The 21,803-nt window shown below is 45.0% G+C and overlaps 1 protein-coding gene and 1 pseudogene across 2 annotated transcripts in view; one reads left to right on the top strand and one right to left on the bottom strand.

Moving 5' to 3' along the window:
- Nucleotides 1-3,156: 3,156 nt before the first annotated feature.
- LOC122123422 lies at nt 3,157-3,822 on the bottom strand (annotated as a pseudogene).
- Nucleotides 3,823-9,961: 6,139 nt separating this feature from the next.
- Nucleotides 9,962-21,803, top strand: part of Scaper (S-phase cyclin A associated protein in the ER) — a 214,986-nt gene continuing 203,144 nt past the window's right edge. For both annotated transcript variants that reach the window (XM_042697751.1, XM_042697750.1), the window contains exons 1-3: nt 9,962-10,015; nt 17,174-17,236; nt 21,215-21,332. In XM_042697751.1, the coding sequence (XP_042553685.1) occupies nt 17,231-17,236; nt 21,215-21,332 (124 nt within the window). In that variant the 5' untranslated portion in view covers nt 9,962-10,015; nt 17,174-17,230. The remainder of the gene's footprint in view (nt 10,016-17,173; nt 17,237-21,214; nt 21,333-21,803) is intronic.

Here is a 21,803-nt window from a genome sequence, read left to right as displayed (position 1 = left end):
GGCCACATTTAATCTAAGGAACTCAATTTTGTACTGCTCAATCTCTAATCAGTGAAAGCTAAATTTGACTGTCTTTTGAAAGGACTCAAAAAGACACAAGATATTATACTAGACTTTTACCTCAAGGGCCTCAGAGGGACATTTGGGGAATTTAGTAGTAAAGGAGCTCTGGACAGCGTGCTGGTGGCTCATGCTGGTCATCCTAGCTACTCAGGAGGCTAAAATCTGAGGATTGCACTTTGAAGCCAGCCCTCACAGGAAATTCCATAAGACTCTTCTCTCGAATTAACCAGCCAAAAAGCTGGAAGTGGTAGAGCACTAGTTTTGAGCAAAAAAAGCTCAGAGACAGCACTAAGGTTCTGAGTTCAAGCTCCAGGACTGGCATTAAAAAAAAAAGAGTTTTGGGGTGATCAGCATGCGTGGCATGAACATCAAAATAAGACCTGAGTCTTCAGCCCTAAATAGATTGCTTTCCTGTCATCCAGGGGGGAGGTTTTTACCTTACACCCCCACACTCTCCTTCTACTGGGGCTTGAACTCAAGGCCTTGTTCTCTCTCTTGGCTTGTTCGCGCAACACTGATGCTCTATCACATGAACCTCACCTCCACTTCCAGCTTTTGGCTAGTTAATTGGAGATAAACTGGGGCAGGCTTCAAATCTTGATCCTTATATCTTAGCCTTCTGAGTAGCTGGGATTACAGACATGGGCCACCAGTGTCCTATTTATACTACACATTTTACTAAACTCAAAAAGAGTCAGTCAAGCCAAGCGCTGGTGGCTCAAGCCTGTAATGCTAGCTATTCAGGAGGCTGAGATCTGAGGATCTCAGTTCAAAGCCATTCCAGCCAGGAAAGCCCATGAGACTTTTTTTTTTTTTTTGGGGAGGGGGGTCTGGCTGTCCCTCAGCATTTCAGCTCAAGGCTAGCACTCTACCACTTGAGCCACAGCGCCACTTCCGGCTTTTTTCTTTTTGCTTATGTGGTGCTGAGGAATCAAACCCAGGGCCTCAGGTATGCAAGGCAAGCACTCTACCACTGAGCCACCTTCCTGGCCCCTCCATGAGACTCCAATTAACCACCAGCAAACCAGAAGTGGCGCTGTGGCTCAAGTGGTAGAGTGCTCACCTATAGCTGAAGAGCTCAGGGACAGCACCCCCAGGCCCAGAGTTCAGGTACCACGACCGACACATACACAAAAAGTCAGCCAAATGCTGGTGGCTCACACTTGTAATCCCAGCTATTAAGGAGGCTGACATTTGAGGCTCAAGATTTGAGGCCACCCCTGGCAGAAAAGTCCATGAGACTTTTCTATCCAGTTAACTGTTGAAAAGCTAAATGTGGAGGTATAGCTCAAATGATAGAGTGTACCTCCTCCCCCCACCAAAAAAAAAAAAAAATCCAAGCAAGAGTTGAAAATCCTGAGTTCAAAGTCCAAGTATTGGCACACACACACACACACACACACACACACACACACACACACACACACACAGAGTGTGTTAAAAAGGAACTGTGGTTTTCAACACAGAGCAATACTTAGCAAGTACGGTGTGTCCACTTTTCTTTACAAGTCTTTTCCACCAGGACAAAAGGGACTCGGCACAATAAAGAACTTAAGTGGAAAAGTCAACAAAGTGAATGTGTTATAAAGCTCTGTACAGATGCAAACCCGGCACAAAGGAATGGTGGCCAAGCCGGAAGGGGCAGGCAACTTGGACTGCATGGTCCTACAATTAGGGGCATTTTGTGGGTTGTTTAACCTGTTGTCAGTCTTTCAAGAGGAGGAAATGTGCTAATTCCAGAGACATGGTGAAGTCTTAAAGGATGATTTAAAAATATGTAGGGTAGGTATATTATGATACACACCAAATATTTTTATCCCTAAAGAGTATCCAAAAGTAGCTAGTGCCAATGGCTCACACTTATAATCCTAACTAGTCAGGAGACTGAAATCTGTAGATGAAGGTTCAAAGGCACCCTGGGTAGGAAAGTCCTTGAGACTCTTATTTCCAATTAACCACCAAAAAGCTGGAAGTGGAAGTGTGATTCAAGTGGTAGAGTACTCGAGCCAAAATAAAAAATGCGAAGGGAAAGAGCTCTAGCCCTGAGTTTAAGCCTTAGTATCAACCTACATCCACACAAAAAAAGTATGTGAGCTAGACACTAAAGGCTCATACCTGTCATTCTAGCTACTAAGGAGGCTGAGATCTGAGGATCACGGTTCAAAGCCAGCCTGAACAGGAAAGTCCATGAGACTCTTTTTTTTTTTTCCAGGAAGAGCTACTTTATTTTCTATTAAATATTCTTCCAAAAGCATTATTTTTATTCCATGTCCATCTGAGTGATAAGAAATAACATTAGAATTAGAAAGACTATAATAAGGCAAATGTGGATAATTACTGAAGCATAGGAAAAAGAAAAATTATAGTAAAAGGCTGAGAACCTCAAACTTAATGAGATTATAATTTGAAAACTGCGCATCTGAAAAACAAATGTATTTTTTCCATTATTTTTAGCAACAGCATTATATGACTCTAATACCCTGATTTTTCAAGAAATAAACCCATTTAAAAATATTTTTACTTTAAACATAGGTCTGTGTTCAACTAAAAAATTTCCCTCAAGCTTTGATCATAACTTTTTTTGGGGGGGAAATGGTTTCTGATGCTATGATATATGCAAAACTTTTATGTTTTTTTCCTGGTTAATCCCAATGCAGAATGTTAACAAATCCATGCGGTTTATCAAGTGTAAAACATTAATTACTGCTCAGCTACTAGTATTTCTGTTTTTACCCTAGTTCTCCCAAAGAAAAGTCTTAAATTGAATCTTCAGCAGAATGAATCTTATATATAGTTCTAAACAAAACAAGAGCTTTTGTTTACATAATCCTTCAGATTTTATTGTTCCTAATTTTATTCTGAAACTCAAACTCACCCCAAACCATAATTACCATATTAACTTTGTCATGTACAATTGTATACAATTCCGCCAAGCAGTCCTACACCACAAGACCCTGTTTACCCAGAGTTTAGGAAAAACATGATCCATCACCAACAAATCTAACTTATGCTCATTGTCTGTGTATGGTTTCAATCTAAGCTGTGACAACTCAGGAGATGGAGATATTTTCCCCAAGTTGTCAGAGGTATTCCTCACAGTTTAGCTTTGCCTCACTGAAGTCGAAGACTCTGTAACTTTATTGCCAGGCCCATGTTGCCAGTGATTTTCAATTTACCTTGGCTGAGGGTTCATTTTCTCAGTCATCAAAGCCAGCAAGTCTGAGTTGGCCATGGTGACCGTGCAGCCTTTTTATCTGAGTTCAGAAGCACTGATGCACTGATCCTTTGCCATTCTTTACATCCACTACCCAAGTGGCTTCTTTATCCACCTCCCTCCCCAGGTCATCCTTCACCTTGAAGGCAAAAATACCACCAATTTTCTTCACAAACTGTTCACCTTCTTCACACACTAATTCCTTGGGGACAGTTTCTGTTTCCATCACTTTGGGGTCCTTCATACATGCACATATGTTTCTTTTTAAGGCTGTCACTTTTTTATCAGTACTTTCAAACTTGAATGTGTGACAGCAGGTTGGCTCTGCTACTATAGAAAGCTCGGTTTTCCCCTCATTCCCTAAAATCTTCTCTCAAGGTTCTGCAAATGCAACCTCTTCAAGCATCTTCTCAATCTCCTTGAAGATAAGGTCTGCTTGAACCCACTGCCTGCAGAGCAGACAGCCTTAATCTGATCTGTTCTGGAAGCCTCCGGGAAGCCCATCCTGTAGAGGGTGACGACCACCGTGCCACAAGACCCAGATTGTCCTGTGAGACTCTTATTTCCAATAAACGATTAAGAAAAAGCTGGCCAGCGGACCAGCTTTAAAAAAGAGAAATACTTATAAGAGATTCAATGTAACTTTGTGTGTGTGTGTGTGTGTGTGTGTGTGTGTGTGTGCCATTCTTGGGGCATGAACTCAGGACTCTGTCTCTGAGGCTTTTGGGGCATAGCTAATGTTCTACCACATGAATCACAGCTCTACTTCTGGCTTGCTCTCTCTCTTTCTCTCTCTTTTTCCTCTCTCTTTCTCTCCTTTCTCTCTTTCTCTCTTTCCCTCTTTCTCTCTCTCTCCTTCCTTCCTTCCTTCCTTTCTTTCTTTTTCTTTCTGCCAGTATTAGAGCTTGAATTTGGTCCATTGCACTCTCCCTTAGCTTATTTATTGCCCATGGATGGTGCTCTACCATTTGAGCCACACCTCCACTTCCAGCTTTCTAAAGAATTCTTCAGGCTGGGAATGTGACTTAGTGGTAGAATTCTTGCCTAGCATGCATGAAGCCCTGGGTTCAATTCCTCAGTACCACATAAACAGAAAAAATGAGAAGTGGTGCTGTGACTCAAGTGGTAGAATGCTAGCTTTGAGCAAAAGAAGCTACAGAAAGAAAGAAAGAAAGAAAGAAAGAAAGAAAGAAAGAAAGAAAGAAAGAAAGAAAGAAAGAAAGAAAGAAAGAAAGAAAGAAAGAGAGAGAGAGAAGAGAGAGAGAAAGAGAGAGAGAAGAGAGAGAGAAGAGAGGGAGGGAGGGAGGGAAGAAGGAAGAAAGAAGAAAGAAAGGAAAGAAAGGAAGGAAGAAAGAAAAGAGAAGAAAAGAATCCCTTAAATTTTCCTTTCCAGGTGGGTTTCAAACCAGAACCCTCAGGTCTCCTGAGGAGCCAGGATTATAGGCATGAGCCACCAGGGCCCAGATGGAGGAAAGTAAATTTTGTCTGGACCCAGAGATAAAAAATTTTGAGACTCTAGGTACGCTGTCTGTGTGGATAACAGCCCCATCTACTGGCCACTGGTAGAAAGCATCACCTCCCTCCCCAGGGCAGTGATTGACTGGCAGGGTCTTGGCTCCTGTTGTCCATTTCTCCAACCTACCAGGCCACTTGTCCCCACATAACTGGATCTATGATAAGAGCAGTCAATTCCAAGAGCTTGGGCTTCATTCTCTTGCTTTTACACGAGACCCTTAGCGACAACAAAATTTGCATGGGGCAAAATGATGCTTAATCATAGTATCATTGAATGGTGACAGTCATAGACAGGTTCCCAGATGGCGACAACACAGAATCGTTTCAGATGGGGAAAGGAAAATAAAATCAGTATCAATTCCAGTGAGGACAGATCTCTTGCTGGAAACAATGGACAAGGTTCATTATACTCAACATGTCTACTGACCGAACAAGAGCCAGCATGGTTGGATAATGAAGCTGACTGGCATTTGCAGGATTGGTCTTTCTGCAGACCTGCTCACTGAGTTTTCTATTTAGCGGATGCCCTTGGGGAAGAACTCAAATAGGACACACACATTCTTGTAGTTTTTTTCTTTGCAACAGTCCTGGATCTTGAACGCAGGACCTTCCTCTCTGTTCTCCCCTAGCTTTTATTTAGCTTTTATTTCTGGCTTTTATTCCTCCATGCCCCACTTCTCCCTGGAAGAGTCTTATTGATTTGTCTGCTCAAGCTGGCTTCAAACTCTGATCCTCAGATCTCAGCCTCCTGAGTAGCTAGGATAACAGATGGGAGCCACCAGCATTCAGCACCCAAATCCACATTCAATTAATCAATTTTGACATTCTTTTGGTTTTTGTTTGTTTGTTTGGTTGGTTTTTGGTGCCAGTCCTGGGCCACTTTTCTTGAGCTTTTTTTCCCCTCAAGGCTAGCACTCTACCACTTGAGGCACAGCACCACTTCTAGCTTTTTGGTGGTTAAGAATCTCAGGACTTTCCTGCTGGGGCCTCCTGCGTAGGTAGGATTACAAGCATAAGCCTCCAATGCCTCCCTCCCTTAGATTTATTTGTTATCAATATTCCAATTATTCTTCTCAAATCTCCCTGGAATAGGTAACATCATTAGGCACTACCTAGGCATTGGAGTTGATCTGTAACTTAGGTAATGTTTTCTTCCAAGTAGGGTAGACGTCCAGGTGAACTGCCCAGTATTTACCTCTCTGAGAGGGTTGGCATCTTCTACCTTTTCCTTTACAGACCCACTGGTGAAAGGGATGGTATACTAATACAGTCTGTTTCAATTGAGCCAACATATTATGGAGACCTATCTTTAACACAGGTCTGTGCCGGGCGTTGGTGGCTCATACCTGTCATTGTAGCTACTGAGATCTGAGGATCATGGTTCAAAGCCAGCCCGAATAGGAAAGTCCATGAGACTTTTATCTCCAGTGAACCACCAGAAAATTGGAAGTGGCGCTGTGGCTCAAGTAGTTCAGTGCTCACCTTGAGCTGAAGATCTGGGGGACAGCGCCCAGGCCCAGAGTTCAAGCCCACGACTGACAAAACAAAAAACAGGTTTGTTTCTTTTCCTCCAATAAGAGGTTATGAAGATTCCCCATGAAGCCCTAGAATCTGAGCCACACAAGTCACGTGTCCTCTTGACCTAAGCCTGGTGTGTGTGTGTGTGTGTGTGTGTGTGTGTGTGTGTGTGTGTGTGTGTGTGTGTGTGTTTGAGAGAGAGTGAGAGAGGCAGAGAGAGAGAGAGAGAGAGGTCCAGATTTTTTCATTGGGCTTGAAGTTAGGGCCTAGGCGCTGCTCCTGAGCTTTTTTGTTCAAGGCTGGTGCTCTACCACTTGAACCACAGCTCTACTTCCACAAGTTTGATTTTTTTTTTTTTTGGTCCGGTCATGGGCCCTGAACTCTGGGCTCAAGGCTAGCACTCTACCACTTGAGCCACAGCACCACTTCCGGCTTTTTTCTTTTTGCTTATGTGGTGCTGAGGAATCGAACCCAGGGCCTCCGGCTTGCAAGGCAAGCACTCTACCACTGAGCCACCTTCCCAGCCAAGTTTGATCTTTTATACACTACTTTTAATTCATTTTGGATTGTTAGTTAGGTGCCAGTGATAGGCAGCCCAGATTATATCAATCAGGACTCAGGCCTGTAATCCTAGCTACGCAGGAGGCTGAGATCTGAGGATCCAGGTTAAGAGCTTGTCCCAGCAGAAAAGTCTGTGAGACTCATCTCCAACTAACCAGCAAAAAGCTGGAAGTGGAGCTGTGGCTCAAGTAAGTGCTAGAGCACCAGCTTTGAGCAAAAAAGCTAAGAGTTAGTGCCGTAGACCCATAAGTCTTAATACACCCGTTTGTGCACACGCACGTGCGTGCAAACACACACAAAATTTAATCTTTTTTTTTTTTTTGCCAGTCCTGGAGCTTGAACTCAGGACCTGGGCACTGCCTCTGAGATTCTTTTGTTCAAGGCTAGCACTGTATCACTTGAGCCACAGCGCCTTTTCCAGGTTTTTCTGTGTATGTGGTACTGAGGAATCTAACCCAGGGATTCATGTAAGCTAGGCAGTACTCTACCACTAAGCCACATTCCCAGCCCACGATTTAATCCTGAATCCAGTGCTTTGTCAGTAGAGGAAACAGCATACCAAAACCCCTGAGATTCTGTGCTTTGGTTCTCTATTGGGGTTTGCCCAAAACTCTATACTTCATCTTTCAGACATTTCTGGAATCTTCTGGATTCTTACACTTCAATGACAAGGTATCATCCTGCTCTGCTGCAGAATCTTTTCTGTTGCTTTTAGGAAATGGTTACTCAGTAAATGGGTCAGTAGAATGCACCCAAATGTGATTCATGTAATATTCTGTTAGTGCTGGGATGGACAGAATGGGTTAACTTGGGGTTCTCAACTTCAATCATGATATTTGGGTTTGCTCATTTTGGTTATGGGCATCTGCTGTGTATATGGCTGGGTGTTTAGTACTTAACTCTTGCTTGCTATTTACTTACCAGCAGTTACGTGGTTTTTACCTAGTGCTATCTGCCTCCAGGTGTTTTTTTTTTTTTTGTATTATTAAATGTCCCCCAGGGGAAAAAAATGTGTTGTAGTTGAGAACTAGTATAGAAATAAGCCAGCCAGGGCAAGACAATCCATGAGACACATCTCTAATTAACCAGCAAAAAAGTCAGTCGTGGGGCTTGAACTCTGGGCTTGGGCGCTGTCCCTGTGCTCTTCAGCTCAAGGTGAGCGACCTACTTCTTGAGCCACAGCGCCATTTCAGGTTTTCTAGTGGTTTATTGGAGATAAGAGTCTCACAGACTTTCCTGCCCAGGCTGGCTTTGAACCGTGATCCTCAGATCTCAGCCTCCTGAATATCTAGGATTATAGGCATGAGCTACCAGCGCTCGGCTTCAAGTGGAAGAGTTCTACTTTTGCATGAAAAAGCTAAGGGATGGAGCGCAGGACCTGAGTTCAAGCTCCAGTACCACTTCAATGTGTCCAAATTAATGTCCTCTTTCTCCTCCAAACTCTGAAGACAGGAATCCACACAGTAAGCCTTTTGTTGAGCTCCTGCTAGTGTCAGTTACTCTGCTAAACACTGAGTGCAGACACTAAGTCCTCCTCACCTTTAGGCAGGGACAAGTGACCAGAACCACTATTATAAGACAGCCTGATTACACTGAGCAGGCCAAGGGCACGAGTCTACCTTGATGATTGCCTTGATTATCTTATTGGACAGTGAAGTTCTAGAGAAACAGCTTGATGGAGAAAGAAAACTGGTTGGCCAGAATGAGCATTGCTAGAGATTGGATTTTGTGTGTGAGCAGAGGGAGGGGGTCGCTAAGCAGAAACAGAGAAGTCTGGAAGTCCTTGAGACATGCAAGAATGTCTGCTTCTGAAGGCATTTGCATTTCAGTTCCAGCCCTTCCTTCCTTCCTTCCTTCCTTCCTTCCTTCCTTCCTTCCTTCCTTCCTTCCTTCTGTCTTCCCTCCATCTCCTCTTTCTCTCCTTCCTTCCTCTCTTTTCTTTCCTCCCTCCCTCTCTCCCTCTCCCCCTATCTCTCTCCCTCCCTCCCTCCCTTCCTTCCTTCCTTTCTTTCCTTTCTTGTACCAGGGCTTGAACTCAAGGCCTGGCATTCTCATTTGGCTTTTTCTTATGGTTAGTTGGGGGATAAGAGTCTCACAGATTTTCTACCCAGGTTGCCTTCAAACTGCAATCTTCAAATCTCAGCCTCCTGAGTAGCTAGGATTACAGGCATGAGCCACGTGGACTTTTGACTAAGGTCCACAAGTGGCCTCTTTGGTGACTAGCAGGTGTGAGGTTGTCATCTGAGCCTCCACGGTGCTTCGGTCTTCTTGGATACCTGGAATATCAGATCTGATGGAGCTGATGTAACAGCAACCACAAAAGATGCTCTAGGACACATTACCTCTCTGATCAGGGACAATGTCTCAAGTGTAATGACCTTTTACCCCAGGATAGGGCTGTGAATCCTGGCAAGAGCTTTGCCTTCCCAGTACAATCCCAATGATTAAAGTTCCCTTCCTGATTTTTCACTATTGCTTGTATCGTTTGATTTTCCTCTGGCCTAGGAGGTGAGTCTAACAGTGCCACAGGCTACAGACCAAGTCTTCTACAACAGGGCCTTTTGGGGGCGCATTAAAGATCCAAAGTACAGCTGAGGGCTGGTTGCTGAGGCCGCAGTGGCTTTGAACCATGATCCTGAGATCTCAGCCAGGATCCTGAGTAGCTAGGATGGCAGGCGTGAAGCATCGGCGTCCAGCCCCGAGTGGGTTTTCTCGAGGGGACAAGAGAGAAGAGAACCCCGCCACGCACGTCCCTGACTTCCTTACAGTCTATTGAGAGGTAGACTGCAGTCAGGACTTCCCGCCTGCTGTGGCGAATAAGGTTAAGGAAAGCTAGAGGGAGAGCCGTGAGCTGGTACAGGCGCAGCCTGGGCCTTGGAAGGAGCAGCCGCTCCTGGGACCCCGGGCCAAACCTCGGGCCACCGCCCCCCCAGGGCCGCGAGCCCTACTGCGCCTGCGCGCAGCCAGCTCGCGGCGGGAGGGGGTGATGGGGAGGAGATGTGTGAGAGTGTGGCTGCCGGAGTGGCCACGTGACTCCCGGCCCCGCCCCCGGGCGGCCCCGGCCCCGCCCCCGGGCGGCCCCGGCCCCGCCCCCTTTCCCGGCGGGACGCTCGGAGCCGCCCGAACTGCGCAGGCCGGCGGTGGGTGAGTGTCCGCGAGGGGCGCGCGTCGCCGCCCGGCGGGTCCCGGCTGGGGGCGGGCGGGGGGATGCAGGCCGGGATGGCTGTGTTGTGGGGGCGAAGGGGCAAGATGGCGGCGGGGGGGGGGGGACAGGCTTCCACCGCCTGCCGCGGCCGGGCCGGGAGCGGCCTGGGGGAGGGGAGGCGCGGGGCTCGGCCGCGGAGGCTGAGGGGGCCGGGCCGGGGCTGCGGCGGTTCCCGCGAGGTGCGGGGCGGAGGGGGCCGGGCGGGCCCCGCGCGTGCCCGGGGCGGGGCGGGGCGGCAGGCCGCCTGGGGGGGGGGGGTCGGCCGGCCGCGGTGGGTGCGCGAGTCGAGGCTTCTGGAACCTTCGGATTGCGCAGGGCGGGGGGGGGGCTCCCGGCCTTCCTTTGACAGGTGGGTGCACCCCGGGCTGGGGACGCCGGGCAGGAAGTGTGTGTGTGTGTGGGGGGTGACTCCCCATCTCCCCACTCTGCGCTGGAGGAGTTCACCCAGGCCGCTCACCTGGGGGGCCCGCCCTCCCTGACACCCCCAGACCCCCAGCTCTGCCTCACCCGGGGCCTTCCCCACGCTGAGGGGTGGGTGGCAGATCTGCCGGGAGGCGGCGATGGCCCGGGCGGGACCCTCCTAGCAGCACCTGCTGCTGCTGCTGCTGCGGTCCCCGAATCTCGGCCCCGCCTGCCCTGCCTGCCCCGACTGCGAGCAGCTTCCTGTGGCCGGCGGCTGGGTCCCCTCTCTGTCCTTTGTGCCAAGTTAGTGTCCATCAAAACCGTTCTCATCTCCCCCCCCCCCCCCATCTTAATTCCCTGTGTGCATCACACATTGCTTTCACAACGTCAGCTTGTCCTGAGGATTTGGATAAGCAATCACCACCAAAGGATGGATACCTTTGATTATTAGCTCAATCAGGGTTTTTTTTTTTTTAAATGGAGTCCTAGGGCTTGAACTCAGGACTTTGCCCTTTCACTTGGCTTTTTTTGCTCCAGGCTGGGGCACTGCCACTTGATAGATCCACAGCTCCACTTCTGGTTTTTTTTTTTAATTATTAATTGGAGATAAGAATCAACTGCGGTGAGTGTGATCCTCAGATTTCAGCCTCTCAAGTAGCCAGGATTATACATGGAAGCCACTAGCACCTGGTTCCAGAATCATTGTGTGTGCGTTTCCTGCCAGTCCTGGGGCTTGAACTCAGGACCTAGCTTTTTTTTTGTTTTTTTTTCTAAGCTTTCTTCTCCCCTCAAGATTAGTGCTCTACCTTGAACCACAGCTCCACTCTGAGCTTTTTTTTTTTTTTTTTTTTCTTGTGGGGAACTTCAATTTAGGGCCTGAGTGTTCCTGAGTCTCTTTGTGCTCAAGAGTAAGTAGCTCACTACCACTTGAGCCACAGCTCCATTTCCGTTTTTTGAGTGGTTAATTGGAGGTAACAGTCTCACAGGGACTTTTCTGCCCTGGCTGGTTTAGAACCGCTATCCTCAGATCTCAGTCTCCTGAGTAGTTAGGATTAGAGGCATGAGCCACTGGCACCCGGTTACACTTCCAGCTTTTTAAATGGTTAATTGGACATACAAGTTTCATGGACCTTTTTGTCTTCCAACCTTGATCTCTAGATTTCTCAGCCTACCAAGTAGCTAGGATTTCAGGCATGAGTCACAGGCATCTGGCCAGAATCAGTTTTAATGTGACTTGAAAATTATCTTTGTGGGAGAAGGTGTGATGTGACTGATGGTTTGAAGGCAGCAGGTTTTGAGTTAGATTCCCATTTGTACTACTTGTCCTGTCCCAAGCCCATCTGTAAAATAGGGATAATATCCCTATTTTTTCATAGTAATAATGAGGTGTCTGTACAGCATGTAGCACAGCTTCCGGCCCCTAGGAAGCCCTTAGCAAATACTTGGTCCTTTCCTTCTTCACTTTCTTTTTTTTTTTTTTTTTGGTCGGTCGTGGGGCCTGAACTCTGGGCCTGGGAGCTGTCCCTCAGCTTTTCAGCTCAAGCCTCAGCCCCATTTCCTGCTTTTTCTACTTATGTGGTGCTGAGGAATCGAACCCAGGGCCTCATGAATGCAAGGCACGCACTGTACCACTGAGCCATCTTCCCAGCCCCCTCCTTCTTCACTTTCTTGAGCCGCATTAAAAAAATTCTCTGTGTAGTTGTGTATGTGTATAGTTGTGTGCGTGCGCTCAGTCAGTCTGAGATGGGCTCAGAGCCTCAACCCTCACTTGGTTTTTTTTGGTCAAGGCTGGTAAGTGACTACCATTTGAGCCACACCTCCACTTCTGGCTTTTTAGTGGTTAATTGGAGACAAGTGTTTCATGGCCTTTCTGCCTGGACTGGCTTTGAACCATGATCCTCAGATCTCATTTTCCTGATAAGCTGCAATCACACATGTGAATGGTGTGAGCCACCAGCACCCAGCAGTAATGCTATTTTAGTTTGATAATATGCGCTTGTTCCTCTCCCCCCACCTCCATGTAGTGCTGGTTTGGGGATTTGAACTCAGGGCTTGGGTGCTGTCACCTTTTCACTCAAAGCTGGTGTTTTACAACTTGAGCCACAGCTTCACTTCTGTCTTTTTGTGGTTAATTGGAGATCAGAGTTTCGTGGGCTTTTCTCTTGGGCTGGCTTCAAACTGTGATCCTCAGTTCTCAGCTTCCTGAGTAGCTAGGAGTATAGGCTTGAGCCACGGGCCCCCGAGCATCTATTGATCTTTTAATTTATGTCTGCATGTGGTTTGCTCTTCAGAAAATCTTTTCTTATGTATAAATACAGTATTGTGAAATGTGCATCCCTAAGTTTATCAATACTGTATCCAGATTCTAGTACGTATCTTGAATTTTTACTAAAAGGAAGCAGTGTGTGCCAGATTCCAGTGGCTCAGGCCTGTAATCCTTAGCTACTCAGGAGGCTGAGATCTAAGGATTGCGGTTCGAAGCCCGTCCAAAGCCAGTCCGGGCAAGAAGCTCAGTGAGACTCTTCTCTCAAGTAAACTACTCAAAGTAGCTGGAAGTGCTTCTGTGGCTCAAGTGGTAGAGTGCTTGCCTTGGGCAAAAGAAGCTCAGGAAGAGTGCCCATGCCCAGAGATCTAGCCCCAGGACTGGCAAAAAAAAAAAAAAAAGTAGTACATGATAGGTTTTTTTTTTTGGCCAGTCCTGGGGTTTGATCTCAGGGCCTGGGCACTGCCCCGGAGCTTCTTTTGCTCAAGGATAGCACTCTACCACTTGAGCCTCAGCGCTATTTCCAACTTCTTCTGTCTTTATGTGGTACTGAGGAATTGAACCCAGGGCTTCATGCATGCTAGGCAAGTACTCTACCACTAAGCCACATTCCCAGCTCCTTGATAGTTTTTTGTTTGTTTTTTCTTTGGAGTTTTGGTTCTGAACTGTGAACTCTGGCCTCTTTTTTTTTTTTTTTGGGTCCGGTCGTGGGGCCTGAACTCTGGGCCTGGGCGCTGTCCCTCAGCTCTTCAGCTCAAGGCTAGCGCTCTACCACTTGAGCCACAGCGCCACTTCCGGCTTTTTTCTTTTTGCTTATGTGGTGCTGAGGAATCGAACCCAGGGCCTCAGGCATCAAGGCAAGCGTTCTACCACTGAGCCATCTTCCCAGCCCAACTCTGGCCTCTTGTACTTGCTAAAGCACACCACCACACCAAGGGATTTTTGGTTTTGGTTTTTTTAATCGTAATGGGGTTTTACAAGCTTTGCCCAGGCTGTCTTCAAACTGCAATCCTCATGATCAGCTTTCTGAGTTGTTTTTTGAGCCAGAGGTCTTGCTGTGTATAGCCCGTGTAGCCTTGAAGTTACACTCCTGCCTCAGCTTCATGACTGATTTCAGTTTAGAGTTAGAGATAATCTGTAAAGTGCCAAATTGAATAATAAGGCTCAAGACCTGGTGACAAAAAGATTTGGAGTAAATCACTGATCTGGTAGAATGGGAGGACTGGAGACCTGGTTCATTGGTAGAGCAGTAGCCAATGAGTGAAAATATCCCGGATGGAGTTGGAGTTCCATTCTTGCTTTAAAAAAAAAAAAAAAAAGGATAATGATTTAGTTTTGAATCATTCTTTTGCCCTGGGGGGGAGAAAGGCTTAGTAACTGGAATTTGTGACAGTGTGTTGAAAAATTTAAATTCCTAACAGTTTTATCTGTAATTTGAAAGTATATTTTATGCTGGACATGGAGCTTCACCTGTAGCCCCTGCTCTCTAGGGATGGAGGCAGTAGCATTTAGAGTTTGAGGCCAACCTGGCCTACATAGAGAGAACCTGTCTCAATAAACAAAAACAGGAGCCGAGTGCCAGTGGCTCATGCCTGTAATTCTAGCTACTCAGGAGGCTGAGATCTGGGGATCACAGTTCAAAGCCAGCCCAAGCAGGAAAGTCCATGGAACTCTTATCTCCAGTAAGCCAACAGAAAACCAGAAATAGCACTGTGGCTCAAGTGGTAGAGCACTAGCCCTGAAACTGAAGAGCTGAGAGACAGGGCCTAGGCCCAGAGTTCAAGCCCCACAACTGACAAAAAAAAAAAAAAAAAATTAAAAACGAAAAACAAAAACAGGGGCTGGGAATATGGCTTAGAGATAGAGTGCTTGCCTGGCATTCATGAAGCCCTGGGTTCGAGTCCTCAATATCACATAGACCGAAAAAGGCGGAAGTGGCACTGTGGCTCAAGTGGTAGAGTGCTAGCCTTGAGCAAAAGAATCTCAGTAACAGTGCCTCAGGCCCTTAGTTTAAGCCCCAAGACTGGCAAAACAAAACAAAAAACCCAAAAAAGTCACAGGTTTTTTTTTTGGTCGGTCGTGGGGCTTGCAAGAACTTTGGGCCTGGGCGCTGTCTCTCAATTCTTCAGTTCAAGGCAAGCATTCTACCACTTGAGCCACAGCACCATTTCCTTTTTTCTGCTGGTTTATTGGAGATAAGAGTCTCATGGAGTTTCCTGCTTGGGCTGGCTTTGAACCTCGATGCTTAGATCTCAGCTTCCTGAGTAGCCTGGATCATAGGCGTGAGCCACCAGCGCCCGGCTAAAGTCAAAGTATTTTTTTTTATATTTTTTTGGGTCCGGTAGTGGCGCCTGAACTCTGGGCCTGGGCGCTGTCCCTCAGCTCTTCAGCTCAAGGCTAGCGCTCTACCACTTGAGCCATAGTGCCACCTCCGGCTTTTTTTCTTTTTGCTATGTGGTGCTAAGGAATCGAACCCAGGGCCTCAGGCATGCAAGGCAAGCACTCTACCACTGAGCCACCTTCCCAGCCCTAAAGTCAAAGTTTTTTTTTTTTTTTTTGGTCGGTCGTGGGGCTTGAACTCTGGGTCTGGGCACTGTCCCTCAGCTCTTCAGCTCAAGGTGAGCGCTCTACCACTTGAGCTACAGCGCCACTTCCGGTTTTCTGGTGGTTTATTGGAGATAGGAGTCTCACAGTCTCTCCTGCCCGGGATGGCTTTGAACCTCGATCCTCAGATCTCAGCCTCCTGAGTAGCTAGGATTACAGGTGTGAGCCACCAGCGCCCAGCTAAGTCAAAGTATTTTTAAATTCAATTCCTTACTTTGTTTTAAGACTGTAATTACAGTACAATTATATTTTAGAAAAGCAGGAAAATAGCAAATGCCTACTACTGCTCCTGTGCTGTACATTTATCCATAGTTGAGTACAGATCTGCACCACAAATCATTTCTTTGATTTTGAAAACAGCAAGGTAGATATTTTTGCTCCAATATTGTGGCTGTTGTCTCCAATGCTGAAACTTGACATAACTTGTGGAAAGCTTCTGTAATTGGCAATCTTGGGATGTGCATTTGGGCCTGACTTCCAAGCGTATGCTCTTTTCATAGATTCTTGTGTATTTCCATTCTGTTTTCCTTAGAGAATTCATCTGATGGTCCATAAAATTTTATGTCTGCCTTAAAAGGTTTGGTATCTAGCCTTCAACTTACTTTTTTAGGAAAGCTAGTAGGTAGCCGTTTTGCTGATTGATTTCTGATAAGACCAAAAGGGATTGTTTTCTGCATAATCACTGAACCCATCTAGTGGGTGGGTTCTTTTCTCATTTCCTTAAAATATATTTATGTATAATATATACATATTATATGCATAATATGTACGTGTATACATAACATATGTGTATATTATATATACATATGTATATATGCATATATTGGTCCTAGTGCTTGAACTCAGGGCTTGTGTGCTGTCCCTGAGATCTTTTGTTCAAGGCTAGCACTCTACCACTTTGAGCCACAACTCCACTTCTGGTTTTCTGGTGGTTCATTGGAGATAAAGAGTCTCATGGACTTTTCTGTCCAGGTTGGCTTCTAACTAGCACTCTACCACTTTGAGCCACAACTCCACTTCTGGTTTTCTGGTGGTTCATTGGAGAAAAAGAGTCTCATGGACTTTTCTGTCCAGGTTGGCTTCTAACCACAATCCTTAGATCTTAATCTTCTGAGGATTACAGGCATAAGCCACCATCTTCTGGCTCTTTTATTATTATTATTTTGGTAGGTTTTTTTGTTGTTGTTGGTCGTAGGACTTGAACTCTGGGCTTGGACACTGTCCCTGAGCTCTTCAGCTCAAGGCGAGCACTCTACCACTTGAGCCACAGTGCCACTTCTGGTTATCTGGTTCAAAGCCTGCCTGCCTGGGCTGGCTTTGAACTGTGATCCTCATATCTCAGCCTCCTGAGTAGCTAGGATTATAGGCATGAGCTACCAGCTCCAGGCTGGCAGTTTTTTAAAATTGGAGATCAGAATCTCATGGACTTTGCTGCTTGGGCAGGCTTTAAATAGCCATTCTCAGATCTCAGCCTCCTGAGTAAGATTGCAGGTGTGAGCCATTGATGCCCAATTTATACAGAATTTTAAATGAGAATTGTCTGTTTCTGTTCTATAAAAAGGAGCTTGGTGCTTTAGGGTTGTGTTCTCCTATGTTACATGTAATTAATCGTTTCTTATATTTTCATTTTTTGGAGGGTATTAAGGTACTGCTCAGTGTGGAGCATTTAACGCTCCTGTATAATTTCCTAACTGGCAATAGAAAGGTGTGAGTTTATTTGACTTTCTTGCATTTAATGAAAGGAGAAAGATTGAACTTTCTATCATTGTATGGATGCATATGACTTTATGGTGATATTCTCACTAAAGGTCTATATATTTTATTGTAGGAGGCGTACCCATGGGTTAAGAGGTAAATGATCTTCTTGACAGAAGAGAGTTGAAGGATGATGGTAAGTAAGCTGTTCCTAAGACTAGCCATCAGTGTTTGTTGCTTTTTTTCTAAACTTTGCATCTCAGTACTGGAGATTGAACTCAGAGCCTGGGAGCTGTCCCTTAGATTTTTCACTCAAGGCTGGTGCAGTGATGAGACAGAGTCTCACAGATTTTCCTGCAGGGGCTGGCTTCAGACTTGATCCTCAAATCTCAGCCTCCTGAGTAGCTAGGATTACAAGTGTTATCCCCTGGTATCTGGCTCTCTTGATTTTTTCTTTCCCCTCTGTTCTTGCTATTTTCAGCAGCCTCCTGGTTAGCTAAGATTACAGGCATGAATCACCAGTGCCTAACTTCTCCTAATTCCTGTTGACACTATTAGTTTCCTCCTTATATGAGTGTTTTAACATTTTTTGATGGGTGTGACTCGTTTGTACGACCTCCCTCTTGTGGATTAAAACAGTAGCACACCTACAACTGTGGGTGGTTGTTTTTAAATGTCTTTATTGTTAGTGTAAAGATGATTTACAGAGGGGTTTATAGTTACATAAATCAGATAAAGAGAACATTTCTTTTTGAACAATGTCACTTCTTCCCTCACTCAGCTTTTCCCTCCTGTCTCCACCCACCAGTTATATACACAGTGGAATTCTACTCATCCATCAGAAAGAATGAAATGATATTGTACCATTTGTAAAGAAAAGGAAAGGTTTGGAAAAAATTATATTAAGCAAAGTAAGCTTGATCTAAAGAAACATAGGTTACATAGTTTACCTCACTTGTTATACTTAGAATGTGCCTATAAATTTACAGGCAAACTCACTGGATGGTTAAAAAAAAAAAAAGTACACTGGGACATGAAAAATTATACGGGTCTCTAGGCATTCACACAGTTGAGACCAAAGGAGGATATTCTTAGGAGAGGATATCAAAAGTACAATAGCTATATGCATCTGATCATGTAAAGTAATATTTATTGAAGTGAATTGCAGGAAATGAAAACGAGTTTTTTTTTTGTCAGTTCTGGGGCTTGAACTCAGGGATTGGGTGTGTCCCTGAGCCTCTTTGTGCTCAATACCTGAGCCACAGAGCCTTTTCTGTGTAGTTTTATTGGAGGTAAGAGTCTCAAACTTTCCTGCTCTGGCTGGCTTTGAACTATGATCCTCAGATCTTCTTAGCCTCTTGAGTAGCTAGGATTACAGGCATAAGCCTCTGGCACCTAGCCTTTTCTTTCTTTTTTTTTTTTTTGCCTTTGTCTCTTTTTTGCTTTTTTCCTCCTTTGTCTTGTTTATCTGTCTTTGGGAGGGTAATGGGACAAAGGGTGAACAAATGCAGCAGTGATATTCATGAGCCACTATCTTGAAAATGAACTATGTGTTCTTTCTTATCCCCCACTTCCCACTTCCTTTAGCTCTAAGGTTCTGATTTTTCTTTGTTATTTGAGGTCATGTTCTATGTTCTGAGAATTTTCTCCAGTGAGGATCTTTGGTCATAAACTATTTTGTCTCTGAATTATTGGAGAGTATGTGAAGGCAACATACCGTGCAATCCCTGAAAGCTTCAGCTTTTCATCCCCTTCTATGACTACAATTTAGCTATGAAAATCTGGAAATCTAATGTTCATAAATACTATTATGTACCAGTTCTGGGGCTTGAACTCAGGGCCTAGCACTTGACTTTATTGCTGATGGCTCTGGTTCTACTACTTGAGCCACACCTCCACTTCTGGCTGGTTAATTGAAGTAAGAGTCTCACGGTCTGGCACCCGTGGCTCACGCCTATAATCCTAGCTACCGAGGAGGCTGAGATCTGAGGATCACGGTTCAAAGACAGCCAGGGCAGAAAAGTCCGTGAGACTCTTATCTCCAATTAACCACTAGAAAACCAGAAGTGGTGCTGTGGCTCAAGCAGTAGAGCACTTGCCTTCAGCTAAAGAGCTCAGGGACAGCGCCCAAGCCCAGAATTCAAGCCCCACGACCAACCAAAACAAAAACAGTCTCACAGATTTGTCTTCCCAGACTGGCTTTATATTGAGATCCTTAGATTTCGGCCTCTTGAGTAGCTAGGATTACAGGCATAAGCCTGGCTACTTTCATAACTTTTTTTTTTTCTGTTGGTTTGTTGGTTGTGGGGCTTGAACTTAGAGCCTGGGCATTATCCCTGAGCTTTTCTACTGAAGGCTAGCACTCTACCACTTTGAGCCAGGGTGCCACTTCCAGTTTTCTGGTGGTTCATTGGAGATAAGAATCTCACTATCACTGCCTGGGTAGGCTTTGAACTTTGATCCTCAGATCTCAGTCTCACGAGTAGCTAGGATTGCAGGCGTGAGCCACCAGCGCCTTGCTCCATTTACAACTTCTATTTGATTTCTTTTAGGATTTTAGTCCTCTGTGGAATATTTCAGCCTTTTTATCTTTTAGGTCATTTTAATTACAATTTAAAATCTTTGATAACTCCATTTTTCAATAATTTCTGGGTATAGTTCTAAAAGTTTCTTTAATTTTTCCTGGTTTTCAGTCATTTCACTAATTTTCTAGTATGACTAGTAATTTTTTAAAAATTTTTATGTAAGGCCTTGAAGTGATCCCATTTCCTTCCCGCAGGCTGCATAGCCTCTTGGGCCACAGTCTTGTTTCTTTGTGCCTAGAATGTGTGGTAGTTTGTTTTTGTATCTGTATTGGAGCTTGAACTTGGCTTGGGTGCTGTCCTTCAGATTCTTTCACTTAAGGATGGCTCTCTCCCACTTGAGCCATGCCTCTATTTCTGGCTTTTTGGTGTTAAATTGGACATAAAGAGTCACTTGGATTTATCTTCTCCAGGCTGGCTTTGAACTACAATCCTCAAATCTTAGCCTCCTGAGTAGCTAGAATTACAGGTGTGAGCTACCAGCACCCTACATGAAGTAGAAAGTTTTGAGGCGACACAAACAAAAATGTAGTCAAAAGTGCTTGCCGCCAGATCAAGATAATAAGAAAAGTGATTAGGATAAAAATTATTTAGGTTTTTTTTTTCCTTTAAGACAGAAAAGTTACAAAGGAGGAGGCTGCAATGCTTGGTAAGAAATGTATGCATTATCCTGCCCATGTAATTGTAACCCCTCTGTACGGTATGTTCACAAATAAAATAAAATAAAATAAAAAAAATAAAAGTCAGGCTTGCAAGGAGGAAAAAAAAAAGACAGAAAAGTTCTCCAGGCCCTGGTGGCTCATACTTGTAATCCTAGCTACTCAGGAGGCTGAGATCTGAAGATCATGGTTCAAAGCTAGCCCAGGCAGGAAAGTCCATGAGACTCTTTATCTCCAATAAACCACTAGAAAACCGGAAGTGGCGCTATGGCTCACGTGGTAGAGTGCTACCTTGAGCTCAAGAGCCAAGGGACAGGGCCCAGGCCCAGATTTCAAGCCCCACGATGGACGAAAAAAAAAAGAAAAAAAAAGACAGAAAAGTGAGTCTTGATTACTTGCTTTCTTTGAGTGTTTACTGCAGGTTTGAACCTGGACACCTTCCCCAGGATGGCTGCTTATTGCTTAATGGAAGGGTGTAGTATTTACATGTCTATGTAAACCTTCCCTGGAACACTAGATGGCGCACTCTGACTTTGGATAGAAACAATAGCAATATAGTCTCATTTCAAACCCTGATACTTAGATTAAAATGTTAAAAAAAAACTATCATGTTGAAGTTATCACTAGCCTTTTCTAGGAATTGATATCTTAGAAGTGATTAGAGCCAGGAGCTGGTGGCTCACACTGTGCTGATGGCGGGCTCTGCCTCTTTGGACACCTTTTAAACTTTGCATTATGTCTAAGTGTCGTAAAGTTAGTCTTTGTATTCCTAAGGCTTGTGGCCTAGTTGTTTTTGTGGTTTAACCATTTTTTGAAGCCCAAACTACATTTAAGTGTTTGCTCTCTGAGTAAATGTGGGAAATTACAAATTTGTCAAATATATTCTGTATGTTGACTAATGCCTAATAATAACTATTCTCTTTTGTATACTAGGCTTCGTTCCAGCGCTCCAATAGTCATGATAAAGTAAGAAGAATAGTTGCAGAGGAGGGTCGTACAGCAAGAAACCTAATAGCCTGGAGCGTTCCCCTAGAAAGCAAAGATGATGATGGTACGTATTAAGTTTAGTCCCATCTTCTTGCAAATTAGAACCATAGCCAAGCATGATGGCACATTCCTGTAGTCCCAGCTACTTGGGAGGGTGGGCAGGTGCATTGCTAGAAATTCAAGGCTAGCCTGGGTAACAATGTAAGGCCTAGCTTAACAAAAGAAAAGAATTAGAAGGATACACTTAGTTTTAATGAGTAAATAGCAAACTGAGCACTCAAAATTAGAATTCTTTGGCAACTATGTAAAGGATAAAATTTTGTATATGAGCCAGGAGCCAGTGGCTCATGCCTGTAATCCTAGCTACTCAGGAGGCTGAGATCTGAGGATCGCAGTTCAAAGCCAGCCTGGTGAGAAAGTCCCTGTGAAACTCTTACTTTCAGTTAACCACTCAAAAACTGAACGTGGTGTTGTAGCTCAAAGTGGTAGAATGCAAGCCTTGAGCAGAAGAGTTCAGGGATAGCACCCAGGCCCT

The sequence above is a fragment of the Dipodomys spectabilis genome, unplaced genomic scaffold, assembly GCF_019054845.1.
Source record: "Dipodomys spectabilis isolate Male_0828 unplaced genomic scaffold, ASM1905484v1 ptg000228l, whole genome shotgun sequence".
Lineage (NCBI taxonomy): Eukaryota > Metazoa > Chordata > Mammalia > Rodentia > Heteromyidae > Dipodomys > Dipodomys spectabilis.
The sequence above is the reverse complement of the archived record's forward strand: the minus strand, read 5'-3'. Positions and strand labels throughout refer to the sequence as shown.